At 54.1% G+C, this 14,008-nt stretch overlaps 2 protein-coding genes across 2 annotated transcripts; both read left to right on the top strand.

Moving 5' to 3' along the window:
- Positions 1-2,252: 2,252 nt before the first annotated feature.
- Positions 2,253-5,045, top strand: KLK10 (kallikrein related peptidase 10). The gene is made up of 5 exons (XM_069457763.1): positions 2,253-2,343; positions 2,961-3,144; positions 3,761-4,035; positions 4,258-4,391; positions 4,843-5,045. The coding sequence occupies exons 1-5, from the start codon at positions 2,253-2,255 to the stop codon at positions 4,993-4,995; spliced, it is 837 nt and encodes a 278-aa protein (XP_069313864.1). The 3' UTR covers positions 4,996-5,045.
- A 4,320-nt stretch (positions 5,046-9,365) lies between these two features.
- Positions 9,366-13,785, top strand: KLK9 (kallikrein related peptidase 9). The gene is made up of 5 exons (XM_069457923.1): positions 9,366-9,408; positions 9,580-9,736; positions 11,735-12,000; positions 13,152-13,288; positions 13,633-13,785. Exons 1-5 carry the CDS (start codon positions 9,366-9,368, stop codon positions 13,783-13,785), a joined length of 756 nt encoding a protein of 251 aa, XP_069314024.1.
- The last annotated feature ends 223 nt before the right edge of the window (positions 13,786-14,008 follow it).

The following is a 14,008-nucleotide window of genomic DNA, read 5'->3' as shown; positions in this document are numbered from 1 at the left end:
GGCATTCAATAAATACCTGCAGAATGAACGGATCTGCTGAGTGTTTACTCTGTGCCAGACCCTGGTCCAAGGGCTTTTAAATGTATCAACTCGCTTAATCCTCACAAAACCCTGTGGGGTCAGTACTATGACCGTACCCATTTTATAGATGAGGAAACTGAGGCAAAGAGAAACAAAGTCACTTGCTCATGGTCACACAGCCAGTAAGCAGAAGAGCAAGGATTTGACGCAAGGTGATGCCTTACCTACCAAGTGATACTGCCCTGATTAAGGCTCAGTTAGTTTTATTATCTGTAAAATTGTGCGTGCAAAGGTATGACAGCACAGTAAGTAAATAAATCAGCCTGCACATACTAAAACCTAACAAAAGGGAGCTATCTTTTTTTTTTTTCCCAACCTCCATCATTAGTTAATGGAGACCTGTGTTGGCCAATATAGTAGCCACTAGCCACAAGTGGCTATTTAAATCAAAATTACATGAAATCGGGAATGTAATTCCTCTGTCTGACTTGCGACATTTCGAACGCTGGGGAGCCACATGTGGCCGGTGGCTGCTGTATTAGACAGCCCATATAGAACATTTCCATCTTTGCAGAAAGTTCGATTGGACAGCCCTGAGCTAGACAACCTCTAAAGATGCCCCTCAGATAGTGCAGAACTCAGGATCTTTTCGACGGCCTACTCACCTTGCAGGGGAGGTACCGGAATGAGGAGTAAGAGCCCAGAGCTGGAACTCGGGCCTCCAGTTTTTAGGTGGACTTGCTGTGTGACTTCCTATGAGTCACTTCCTTCTCTGAGCCTCCCATTCTTCACCTAAAATGAGGAAGTTGGCTGGGGCAAAGTCAATGCCCCTTGCAGCCTTGGCCTCCTGCAATTGATGGGCCCCTGTGTCACCTGGGGACAGGTGGATGGCAAGGAGGGTGTGAGATGGCCACACATGGGTATGACGCAGGGCGACAGCCCCCAACATGCACAAGGGCTAGTCACCAGGACACTCGGAGCCCACTGCTACAGCGATGAGCGGGGCTCCAGCCACAGACCAACAGGTGCCTCTGCCCAGGGACCCCTGGCCGACCTTCCCTTTTAACCCCGAAGGCGCTTCTGCACCCTCCCTCCAGGGATTCATCCCTCCCTCTCCCTCTGCCTAATTATACTGTGGGTGGAGCTGGCACCTGACCTGGGTCCCGGATTCCTGCCTCCGGTTCCTGCCTCCCTGTTTCCCTCTTTTCCTGTTTCTGTATGTCTTGGCCTTGGCACCCGCCGCCGACTTGGTCAGCCGGTCTCCCTTTCCATCAGTCTCTGTCTCTCCTACTGAGTCTCCCTTATCTCCGGGCCTCCTCTTTCCTCTTCCGCATTCTGGCTTTTCTCCTGTAGTCACTCTAGGTATGCATTTCCCGTTTGTTTCCTCTTCCTCCGTCACCATAACAATCACCTATGGTCCCGCCATCCCCAGGCTCCCTGGGGACACAGCACCTTCTCTCACCACCTAGGAATTCTTCTTGGAACAAGGGACCCGGGGAAGTCCCACGAAATCCAGCTCCAGAAAGGGTGTTTCGGGTACAGGGAGAAGCCTGTATTCCAGGGCCTCTCCCAGAGCAGGAATCTGGGAGCCGGGTCAGGTGCCAGCCCCACCCACAGTGTAATTAGGCAGAGGGAAAGGGAGGGAAGAATCCCTGGAGGGAGGGTGGGGAAGCTTCTTCGGGGTTAAAAGGGAAGGTCCGGCCTGGGGTCCCCCGGCAGAGGATTCTGGCGGCCCACACGGCAGGGCAGAGACACTTCTGGGTCCCCTCCCTCCTTCCGATCGGCGACTCCCAGGTGAAGCCGGGTGCACCCCACCCTGGTTGGGGCGGATTGCGAGAGGATGGGTGGGGCCCTCTCTGAGCCTCGATTTCCCTACCTGCGGGATGTGGAAGTCCCCCGGCTGTAAGGGTTTGGAAGAGGCTCCCACTGGCTTCGAGCCTCGGATCCCTACTCCACGTGCGAAGGAGGGTGAAATCCCGCGCTTGGCGTGGCGGACCGCTGGGGGAGCCCGGGCCCGAGAGGATGGGAGGACGCCCCGAGGGGCGTCCTTAGGGTAATTGCGCCCATTACCGCTGTTCCAGCCTAAACCTTCCGCCTGCCTGCCTGTGCAGTGGTCGGCTGCAGGTCGAACGGGTCCCCAAGGGCTGGGCAGGTGGGCACAGCCAGGTGGGGGTCTCTGACAGGGCATCTGTTTTTTAACCCTCCCCCGCCCTCCAGTCCAGGTCCCGGCCATGAAACCCCCGCACCGCCACCTCTCCGCCGCCTCTGGCGCTTGGGCTCTGGCGAAGCTGCTGCCGCTGCTGCTGATGGCGCAACTCTGCGGTGAGACCCCATGGGGACAGGGTCGGCGACAGGCCCTGGCAGGAGAGTGAGCTCTAATCACCCACCTCCGCGCACTTCTCCTGCGGGTGGGACCCCAGCGCCCACCCAGCGACCAGGAGCCGGGCCCGCCCCCCAGTCAGCTGAGCTGCTCTTCCGGCGCGGCCCCTGGGCGTCCCGCCCCACTCTGGCCCCGTCCCTCAGTGCCACCAGGACAGCCCTGCCCTCTGCGCCTCGCCCCTCCTTTCTCCGCACCATTCCGGCCCCGCCCCTGCCCACTCTGCGCGGATTTATCCCAAGTCCCGCCTTGGGGCTTTTCGCCCTCGCCCCTTTTCCATCCCGTTTTGTCGTTCCCACCCGCTCTTCTCCCCAACCTGCGTCTCGTCCCCGCCCTGTCCCGCCTCGCTACCCCGCTGCGCCCGATCGCCGCCGCCTTCCACTTTCCCACCGTTCGCCTCCCGCTTCCTTTCGGTCCGCGCGGGACCCCCAGCGCCCCCTTCCCACCCTCCGGTTCCGGCTGCACCCGCGTCCCCCGCAGTCCGGTCCCACGGCCCAGCGCCGACCCCAGACCCACCCGTCGCCCTGCGTGCCCTGATCCCTGGCCCCCTTTCTTTGTCCAGCCCCGGAGGCGGTGCTGCTCCCCGGAAACGACACCGGCTCGGACCCCGTAGCCTCCGGCGCCCCGTGCCCGCGCGGCTCGCAGCCCTGGCAGGTCTCCCTCTTCAATGGCCTCTCGTTCCACTGCGCGGGCGTCCTGGTGGACCAGAACTGGGTGCTTACGGCTGCGCACTGCTGGAACAACAAGTAGGAAGCGGTCCTCGAGGAATCCGGGGAGGGGCGGGGAGGGCTGGGGCTCTTGGAACTCTCGCAGTTCCAGATGGGGTCAGCCCTGGAGGGCTTCCTGTAGGAAGAGAGACGGGGCTTTGTGCTGTGGCCGCCAGGAGGCGATGTGGTCCTTCCCAGTTATTTCATTCCTGGGCCCATCACTGCTGTGGGCTGATTCTCCAAGGGTTCTATTGAGGAGTCGCTAGTTGTATGAAACAGACAGAAGTCAGGGTCTGATGTGGTCAGGAATTTAGAACTAAAGGAAAAAGTTCACTTTAGGAGTCCCCATTGAAGGAAGAAGGGCTGGATGTCATCACAGAGAAAGCATAAGGTAGACTTTCCTAGGAGTCCAGGTCCCCAGCCCTCAACTCCTGCAGAACCTCCAGGAGCTCAAACACCTGCTTCCTCCTCCCAGTGTCCAGGAATCCAGGCCCGCAGCTCCCTTCCCCTGCAAGCCCCTCTTCCCTCAGACCCTTCCTGTCTCAGGACCCAGATGTCTGTCCCCAACCCACTGCCTGTACCAGCCCCATGGACTCAGAGTCCAGGCCCAGTCCCTATGAAGGTTTTGCTCCCATGTGGCTCTTCCCTCCCCCAGGCCACTGTGGGCTCGAGTTGGGGATGACCACCTGCTGCTCCTCCAGGGCGAGCAGCTCCGCCGGGCAGTTCATGCTGTTATCCACCCCAAGTACCGCCAGGGCTCGGGCCCCATCCTGCCAGGGCGAACAGACGAGCACGACCTCATGCTGCTGAAGCTGGCCAGGTCCGCTGTGCTGGGGCCCGGCGTCCAGACCTTGCAGCTGCCCTACCGCTGTGCCCAGCCCGGAGACCAGTGCCAGGTGGCTGGCTGGGGTACCACGGCCACCCGAAGAGGCAAGAGCTGGGTGCCCTGAAGCCTGTATCTCTGGAGGAGTCAGGCTGGAGACCTGGACCCCTGGGGCTGGGGGAGGAGGGGCTGGGGGCCTGACCCCTGGGGCTGAGGGAGGAGGGGCTGGGGGCCTGGGACCAGGATAGGAACGATCTTGTATCTGGACTGCTGAGTCCCACAGGATTGCGGGCTGGACCCAGGGATTACCTGGCATTTTCTCCCATCAGTGAAGTACAACAGGGGCCTGACCTGCTCCGGGGTCACTCTCCTGAGCCCTAAAGAATGTGAGGTCTTCTACCCTGGTGTGGTCACCAACAACATGATATGTGCCGGACTGGACCAGGGCCAGGACCCTTGCCAGGTAGCGTCTGGCAGGGAAGGGCTCTGACTCGTGGGAGGGAAGGCAGGAAGGTTATGGGAAAAGAGCAGACCCCGGCCCTGCCCCCCAACTCCATTCCCAAACCCACCCTCAAGCCCAACCCCCTCCTCATCCCTGTGCTCAGCCCCGTTCCCAGCCTCAAGCGGTTCCTAACCCTCCCGCCTCTGTACGTACTGACCCATCTCCACCCCTCACCTAGCGTGCACTCCAGTCTCACTGCCTCTCCATGCTCAGCCCCAGCCCAACCCAGGACCCCAAGTCCATCTCCATTTCCAGCCCCACCCTCCAACCTCATGCCTATTTCCACCCCCCACAACCTCTTCTTTATTCAAGCCTACCCCAACACCTCCCTTCCCTGTCACTGCCCCAGACCCCACAGTGGCAGTTCTCACGTTGGCATACTTATTTGATCTCTTCTTCCTCCCACCCCCAGAGTGACTCGGGCGGCCCCCTGGTCTGTGACAAGACCCTGCAGGGCATCCTCTCATGGGGAGTTTACCCTTGCGGATCTGCCCAGCATCCGGCCGTCTACACCCAGATCTGCAAATACAGCACCTGGATCAAGAAAACCATACGCTCCAGCTGATCCAGACGGCCAGAGATCCCTTCACCGTCTCTCCTGCCCGCCGCCCTGCAGTGCTCGGACCTCTGCCACCATCCACACCTGTTAACATCTCTCCTCTCCCCTCATTCCCCTCCTCCTTTCCATTCTCTGCCCACACTGAAGCTGACAAGCAGCAAGTGGCGACAAAGTTTCATTCAAGAGAAGTGAGGAAGCCGGGGGTCACCCAGTCTCTGAGAGATGTTATCAGAGTCAGCCAACCTGGCTTCCTCTACTGCTCCCTGCTGTGTGACCTTGGGCAAGCCAAGTACCCTCTCTGTGCCTCAGTTTCCTCACCTGCAAAATGGGGACAGTGAAGTGCCTACCTCTTAGACGTGTTGTGAGACTATGATATAATGTGTGTGTGTAAATCTTCACGGTAATTATCACGTAAGCCTTAACAGTGGGTGGTGAGCTCTGAATAAATGTTACCTGTTGTCATGATCTGACCACATTTTGGTGACAGCACGTGTGCCTCTGTCCAGGCGAGAAGTTCGTAGGGGTCCTCAATCCCACCCCTCATGCCCATCCACCTGGGCTGATGGGAGAATCACATTCCCCGTCTTCCTCCCAAGTCCCAGGAAATACCTTTTAACCACTTCCTTCACCCCTCCCACTGTTTCCTATTTTGGGGTCCACCCAACACTGGCTCCTCCTGTCCCAGCAGAGCTAAGCTGGCTCTGAGTCACCTGGTACCTTCTCTGCCATCATGGGGACACTGGGAGTCACCGTGCATCCATCCCGTCCTCCAAGACCAGAGGGCTGAGGGGGTGGGAAAGCCTGGAGGACTGTTGCCACCACAATTGCTGAGTTTGGGCCAAGAAGCCCCCCTCTGAAATGTAGGGGAAAATCTTGAGTTTGTTATTAATCGGCTTTGAGATTTTTGTCCTGAAAACTCGAGAGAAAGGGTTGGTTTCCTCTCCCCGATGTTGTCTCTGTGTAAATATTTCTACCCTGGGAGGGTGGTGGGGTCTATACACAGAATCCAGGCAAAGCTGATGGGTGTTTGTGTCTCGGTGTCTCAGCTTAGCCTGGACTTCGGAGCAGTAACCTGAGCTGGACACAGGCACAACAAGGAATTTCCCAGAAAGCATGGGCTGCTTTGGTTTCACCTTTCTAACACTGACTTAGTGAGCATCTGTCGTGTGTGAGGCCCAGTGCTGAGTGCGGGGCACATACGTAGTGGTAACCACCGTGGACCCCTGCAGAACCCACAAAAGATTGGGGTACAAGGTCTGAGCACAGAGTCTGGTATACACAGTCTTCCATGGCCTCTTCCACATTCCACCCCCATTAGCACACCCAGGAAATGTCAGTCAGGCGTATCAGCCGGCTTTGTCATCCAACGATCAGAAGCAAGGTAGGTAGGAAATTGAAAACTCGATTCAGTTCCCAAGGCAGTTCCTTTGACCCGTTCCTTTAGCCACTCCCCAATGTTTATTGAGCCACGTCCTCTGCCAGGCCCTAAGGATGAATCAGACCAGGCCCTACCCTCAGGGAGCTGCTAGTCAGGTCAGGAAGACAGGCAAGACTTACATTCTTGTCATTCAGGTCTCTGCTCAAAAAGTCACCTCCTCGTGGAGGCCTTCCTGGATTGCCCTGGCTAAAGGGGTCCCCTTTAGGTCACCAATCCTGTTGCTCGGTTTATTTCTTTCGTAGCACTTGTTAGAGCTGGAATTATCTCATTTGTCTGTTTACTTGATAATGGTCTGTGTCCCTTCTCCCCACAAAGTCCAGGAGGGCAAAGATGCAGATATTTGTTCACTGTGGTTTTCTGAGCACCTGCTACAGTGCCTGGCACTCAGAACCACCCAACACATTGCTGAGAGAACAACACAAATGGGTCACTACTGTAACAGAAGGAGGTACAGGATGCATCAGGGTAGGTCCAAGGATTCTGCCTGAAGCGGTCAGGGAAGGCTTCTCACATGTGGGGACATTTGCATGGGGTTATAAAGGATAAGTAGGAGTTCACCTACTTATCCTAGAGAAGGAAATGCATTTCAATCACTTGCTGTGTGATCTTGAGGAAATTACTTAGATGTTCTCGCTACCTCAATTTTTTACTCTGTGAAATGGAGCTACCTGTTTGATTAGACTCTCATGATAATTTTTTTAAAATTTTTTACTTTTAGGGCCAGGCGAGGTGGCTCACGCCTGTAATCCTAGCACTCTGGGAGGCCAAGGCAGGGAGGATCGCTTGAGGTCAGGAGTTCAAGACCAGCCTGAGCAAGGGAGAGACCCTGTTTTTACTAAAAATAGAAAAATTAGCTGGGCATTGTGGTGTGCCTGTAATCCCAGCTACTCAGGAGGCTGAGGCAGGAGGATCCCTGGAGCCCAGGAGTTTGAGGTTGCTGTGAGCTATGATGATGCCACCGCACTCTACCCAGGGTGACAGAATGAGACTCTGCCTCAAAAAAAAATATGTTTTTAATTATTATGGGTACATAATAGTTGTATATATTTATAGGGTACATGTGATGTTTTGATACAGACATACAATGTGAATTAATCAAATCACAGTAATTGAGGTATCCATCATCTCAGGCATTTATCATTTCTTTGTGTTGGGAACATTTCAATTCCACTCTTCGTTCATGAGAATTAAATAAGATAACATATATGAAAGTTTTATGTAACACCAAGCATAGAGAAAGCAGTTAATAAAGGTGGCTTATCAAAATGTTTTTAAAAGCAGTTAGAGTGGCATTTAGCACATAGTGGGTATCCAGTCCCTGGTCTCAAGGACTTCCGAGTCCGGACAAGGAATAGGATGATTGCAAGCACGGATGATATGTACCGTGATGAAGGCAGTGCAGGACCCTGTAGGAGATGGACGGACATATTTATTGGGTGCTTACCATGTGTTAGAATCTGTTGTAAGTGCTTCATATGTGTTAGTCCACTTAATCCCCCCACAACCCTGGTTATCACTGCTGCTTAACAGGCAGAACAACTCAGACAGATCCGGTGACTTGCCCAAAGTCACACACTAATCCCTGCCAGCACTGAGATGTGGACACACATGGTTCGGTTCCAGAGTCCATGTTCCAAATCATGACACCGTAGTGAGGGAGCATTCGAGGGCGAGCCCAGCCCCAGCTTCATAATCAGGCCAAGGGTCAGCGAGAAGTGGAAGGGGTTGTGAGTGTCCAGGGGAGGGGAAGATTGACTCTGCCTGGAGAAATCACAGAATGCTTCCTGGGGGAGGAAGCACTGACGTTGAGTCTTGAAGGATGAGTAGGAGTTCACCAGGAAAAGAAAGATATGGAGAAAGACATTCACTCATTCAATTAACATCTCCTGAGGACTCTTGTGAGCCCAGCCCAGAACTGGGTGATGCTGGGGACACAGAGATGAGTCAGATGGGGGTCCTCCAGAGGCTGCCCAACTGGTGAGAAGGAGAGGTGGAGAGAGAGGCGGGAAGGACAGGGTGATGGGAAGGACAATGTTGTAGGGGATGGGTGGGGAAAACATAGCCAATGTTCTTAGGATTTGGCAAAGATCAGGAGGTGCTGAGAGAGAGGGTAGGGTGCTTCGTTCCAGGCAGGTTGGGCGCCTGGGTCCTTGGAGTGGTGAGGCTACGGGGGCAGGTTTTGACAAGAGTGGGTTAATCCGGATGGGACCAGATTTCTCAACGTTCTAGGAGAAGCCTTTGTCCTTGTGGGAAGAGGCCCAAACCCCCAGGGCAGGGAAGGGTCTGCACGGTGTGCAGACCTGTGCAGCATTCTTTGTGGGTTTTGTCTCTCTCCATCTGGATCTCTCTCAAGCCTTATCCTGTTCTCCCTCCCCTCCTCCTCCTCCTCCTCCTCCTCCTCCTCCTCCTCCTCCTCCTCCTCCTCCTCCTCCTCCTCCTCTCACCCTGGGTCTTTCTGTGCACGTAGCCTGCTTTCTGGGCAAGGCCCCTGCACACCTGCTGGCGAGGTTGGTCCCAGCAGGCTTTACCCAAAATAAACTTGCTTCCAGCCCAGGACCTTAGGCTTTAAGCATCTTCCTCCTTCTCCAGGACACAAAAGATTCTGTATCCTGGAGCCCGAGGTCATGGGGAACGGGCTCTCTGCACTCTGAAGACCCCAGAGGCAGCGCCCACAGCCTCTCCACACCCCAGAGCCCCGCCCTTCACTGAATCAAGCAAGCTCTGGCCTAGCAAGCTGCCAGTTCATCCGGACAGGGGGACCCCGCTATCCACCTCCCCTCCCAAGGCCCCTGTCACTGCTCCAGGGCTTCCCCCTCCCCCAGGGATATTTCCCAACTCTGATTAATCATGGGGGTGGCCCCAGGGAGGAGGAAGGAGATGGCATGGCTTACCATAAAGAAGCACCCAGCACACTGGAGGACCTAAGCGCCCAGAGGTCATGAAGCTGGGATTCACCTGTGCTCTGCTCTCTCTCCTGGCAGGTGAGGCTCCTGCCGTCCACCCCGATGCCCCTCCATGGCTGCTCTGCCACCCCTCTGGCTCTTCCCGCTGCCCTGGGCTTCTGCCCTGCTGTCCTCCAGGCTGCTGAGCACCCTCTCCCAGCCCTCCCAGCCAGCTCCTCACTCACCCAGTTGCCTCTCACCCCACCCCAGGGCACTGCTGGGCAGACACACGCGCCATCGGGGCCCAGGAATGTCGCCCCAACTCGCAGCCTTGGCAGGCTGGCCTCTTCTACCTCACCCGGCTCTTCTGCGGGGCGACCCTCATCAGTGACCGCTGGCTGCTCACAGCTGCCCACTGCCGCAAGCCGTGAGTGACTGGGGCTGTGGGGCTGGCCACGCAGGGGAGGGGCGGGTTAGGGTCAGGAGAGGGTGAAGGAGGCTGTAGGCAGGAAGTGTGGAGCCTCTATTTCTTATACCTTAAGTTCCATGCTTAGGATTTCAAAGGGTAGCCTCTCAAATCCTAAAATTCTAGAGTCCTAACATATCTAGTTCTAAGAGTCTAAGACTCGAAACTTGGACTCTTAGAATCCTAGACTGACCCAGAGAAATCCAGAATCTAGAATCCTAAAATCTTGAATCCACGAAATTTTTTCAGTAGCCTTAGCAAATTCTAGAATCATAGATTCAGACTATTAAAATCTTAGCAATCTAGATCAACACTGCCCTATGGAATCATACACCAGCTACATGTGTAAGTTTTCATTTTCTAGCAGAGACATTAAAAAAAAGAAGCAGGTAAATTTAATTTAAATAATGGATTTAACTTGATGTACTCACAATATTGTTATTTCAACATGTAATCAATTTTTAAATAATTATGAATGATGTAGTTTACTGTCTTTTCTTGGTGCTAAGCGTTTGAAATCTGGCTTGTATTTTATACATAGCGTACATCTCAGTTTGAACTAGTTGCATTTAAAGTGTTCAATAGCAGTATTGGTTAGTGCAATCCTAGAATCTTAGAGCCAGAGTTTTCTAGGTTTGTTCAATATTGAACCTCACAATATCCTAGAATACTGCGATTCAGAGAATTCTAGAGTCTTAAACTATTTGAATCCCAGACTCTCAAATTTCTAAAATTGTAGATGTACAGAATTCTAGAATGATACAATTCTAATTTTCTCATCCCAGAATATTAGAATTCTAGGTTCTTTAAGTCTTAGACTTAATTGAAGTCATTTTAAAATCCTGGTGGGTTTTTTTTTTTTTTTGATCCAGAGAAATCTAGAACGTTAGAGTCTTAGATTCATAAGAATCTAGAACTTGAGCCTCATGGAGTTCTAGAATCATGAATAATAGGGTGTCAGAATCTGAGAATTCTAGAATCTTAGATTCTGGGCATTCTGACAATATCCTAGAACCTACCCGATGCAGGAATCTTCTCTACGTTAATCTTGAAAAGTGACCATCCACACTGCTCCAATACTCTGCCCCCCAAGAATAAAGCACAGGTGCTGGTATGAGATGTTTTGTGGGAATTTCCCATCATGCATCACTCCATGAAGGGACCTCTTTTAACTCAGGCCTGTATATCAGGTTGGGAGAACAATTTTTAGGTTTTGGCACAAAGACAAAGCAGGAGAGATGCAGAGACAAGGAGTTAGAAGAAATTCAGAGGCAGGGACAGGGGCTACCATTCCAAACCCAGAGCCACAATGAGGGTGACAGAGAGGGACAGAGCTAGAAGTAACACCTCATACCCCCCAGACATTGAATTCTCAGTCATTAGCCTGCTGCCTAATGTCAGAGGTCAGAGGCTGGGGATGGGTCCCCAGGTGCCTCGGACATGGACCAGGAGCAGAACAAGTGGTCTGGGACTGCCCTGAGAGGGCTTCAGCCTGGACCTCAGGACAAAGTGCATTGCAGGGTGAGGGCTACGATAGACAGAAAAAGCTTGAGGCCATAGATGACCCCTAGTGTGGGGATTTTCCATACTCCATCCCCTCCATACACACGCAGAGCCACTCCCACAGAAGCCACCAGACCTGTGGGGACAGGGGGCGTGGCTGTTATTGTGTAGTAGGTGGGGCCCCCAAGTGCCCACACCGTTCCAGGGGACCCAGGTCACCATCAAGGATCCAGGTGGGGTAGGGAGGAAGGTGGCTCACTCAGCACAGGGCAAGGAGGGGATGCAAGCTTGCTTAAGATCACACAATCGTCTGGGTTAGACATAGATGATGGAGGCCCAGAGAGGGTGTGTAACTTGCAGAGCATCATTCAGCACCCTGATGGACAGAGAAAGAGGACTGGGGCTGAGAAGACTCCTACCTTCCCCCAACTTGACCTCTGAGGTATGTCCCAGCAGGTATTTGTGGGTCCGCCTTGGAGAGCACCACCTCTGGAAATGGGAGGGTCCAGAGCAGCTGTTCCGGACCACAGACTTCTTCCCCCACCCTGGGTTCAACAGTGACCTCAGCGCCAATGACCACAATGATGACATCATGCTAATCCGTCTGCCTAGTCCGGCACAGCTGAGTCCTGCTGTGCAGCCCCTCAATCTTAGCCAGAACTGCGTCTCCCCAGGCACGCAGTGCCTCATCTCAGGCTGGGGTGCCGTGTCCAGCCCCAAGGGTACGACTTCATCCATGGCACTCCCTTACGTCTCATGCCCAGGGTCTGACTCCTCTCCTCCCCACTGTCTCTGTCTGTCTCTCACTCTCTACCGATCAATGTATCTCATCAAATCTAAGATGCTAGAAATTTTAAGTTGCATCATTATTTTATGAACCACTAAGAATGAAAAAAAAAAAAAAAACAAAGGTCGCATTGAGGCTATGACACGATTTACTGGAAGACACATCCTGATTTCAGAGATGTTTAAATGTGAAAATACACGCACCTTAGAATCTAAATAGGACCTATGTCTCTTAGAGGCACAAATCGGTCACCCATTAGCCAAATTAGTTTTCAAGGTATCTCGAAAAAACAGTTTGAATTTGTTGCTGCCAATGGCTAAAACCTGGGAGGTTTTACATAAAAGCCAGGTTTCTGGATTCACTTGAAAAATTCAAAGAACTCACCTATATTCCCAAAATAGCAACCACTGGACAGCGCCAGTAGAGGCTGCCCACTCCAGACAAGGTGAGTTCTCTGGTCTGCTCCAGGTGACCCCAACAGCTGATGCCTCCCTGCCCAGTCCCCTCCCCAACTTCCATTTACTTATCAAGTCCCTGGATACATCTGAGTTTGTGCCCGTATCTCATACAGATGCATAAATGTATGTCTGTATCCACATGAATACTGGCTATGCGGAATCTATCTCTGTCACTATCTAGTGCCTCTAAGTCTTTGTCTCTGTCAGTGACCACCTTCCTGCAAATGTCTTTTCCCCTTTATCTCACTGCCTTTCCCCACCTTGATGTCTATGGGTCTGTTTCTCCCTATTTCTTTATTACCTCCTCTGCGAATCTCTTTTCCCTTAAGTGGTCTCTGTCTCCCTCTACGGTCTCTGTCTTTCTCCGTGTTACATTATGTGTGTATCTCTTCTTGTCTCGTTCTGTTTCTCTTTCTGTCTTTTGACCCTCTCCCCTCCGCATTTCCATCTACTTCTCTTGCATGCTACGATTCTCTTTGTCACTGTCTCTTGGCTGTATCTTTGAGAGTCCTGCGGTTTCGCTCCCTGGGTCCGCCTTTGGAAAGGCTGCAGGGAGGGTTCAGGGAGGCGGTGGCTGAGTGTGATGGGGACAGTTGCTGATGCCCGTGTGGATCTCCTTCCTCAACAGCGCTGTATCCACTGACGCTGCAATGTGCCAACATCAGCATCCTGGAGAACAAACTCTGCCACTGGGCATATCCAGGCCACATCTCGGACAGCATGCTCTGCGCAGGCCTGTGGGAGGGTGGCCGAGGTTCCTGCCAGGTGAGCCCCTAGTCTGGGGAAGATGAGGCCGTCGTGCTGGTTTTCCTGGGTCTCGGGGAGAAGGCTGGGGCCCCAGGCTTCCTGGGTCAAAGTGAGGAGGGGAATGGGTCATCTGGTTCCTGCGACAGAATGGGGCCAGGGCCAGGGCCCGGACTCCTGTCTGTACAAGAGAAGAGGGCTGAGGGCCCAGACTCCCGGATCTAAAGCGGGAGGGGGCTGGAGGTCCAGACTCCTGCGTGCTGGGGAGGAGGGGGCTGGGGGCCTTCCTGGGAAGGAGGAAGTGGCCTGTGCAATCGCCATGAACAGACCGGCCTAACAGTTCCTCTGCTCTTCTCTGCGCACAGGGTGACTCTGGCGGCCCCCTGGTTTGCAACGGAACCCTGGCGGGCGTGGTGTCTGGGGGTTCCGAGCCCTGCTCCAGACCCCGGCGCCCCGCGGTCTATACCAGCGTGTGCCACTACGGGGACTGGATCCGAAAAACCATGGAAGAAAACTGAGCCTTCAAGCCTCAGACGACCAAGAGAGGAGAGTGGGCGCGGGGTGCGGGGTTACTGCAGGGCTTGACCTCCAGCAGCCCTCCGGGTAGGGAGGCTCCGCCCCCGCACGCGCCGGGTCAACTGCGATGGAGTCACGCCCCCTCAAGCAGAACAAGGACACGCCTTCGCCCTGCGTGGCCCTGTCTCTATGACGTCACCAAGAATTGGCACCGCCCTCCCGGAA

The sequence above is a fragment of the Eulemur rufifrons genome, chromosome 24 (assembly GCF_041146395.1).
Source record: "Eulemur rufifrons isolate Redbay chromosome 24, OSU_ERuf_1, whole genome shotgun sequence".
Taxonomy (NCBI): Eukaryota; Metazoa; Chordata; class Mammalia; order Primates; family Lemuridae; genus Eulemur; species Eulemur rufifrons.
This window is presented reverse-complemented; position numbering and strand designations above follow the sequence as displayed.

Excerpts from the sequence above, each read along its gene's own strand:
- KLK10 (XM_069457763.1), top strand. The coding sequence starts at position 2,253 with ATGAAACCCCCGCACCGCCACCTCTCCGCCGCCTCTGGCGCTTGGGCT. Across the intron at positions 2,344-2,960 it reads GCTGATGGCGCAACTCTGCG|CCCCGGAGGCGGTGCTGCTC; the intron begins GTGAGACCCCAT and ends TTCTTTGTCCAG. Across the intron at positions 4,392-4,842 it reads AGGGCCAGGACCCTTGCCAG|AGTGACTCGGGCGGCCCCCT; the intron begins GTAGCGTCTGGC and ends TCCCACCCCCAG.
- KLK9 (XM_069457923.1), top strand. The coding sequence starts at position 9,366 with ATGAAGCTGGGATTCACCTGTGCTCTGCTCTCTCTCCTGGCAG. Across the intron at positions 9,409-9,579 it reads TCTGCTCTCTCTCCTGGCAG|GGCACTGCTGGGCAGACACA; the intron begins GTGAGGCTCCTG and ends ACCCCACCCCAG. Across the intron at positions 9,737-11,734 it reads GCTGCCCACTGCCGCAAGCC|GTATTTGTGGGTCCGCCTTG; the intron begins GTGAGTGACTGG and ends ATGTCCCAGCAG.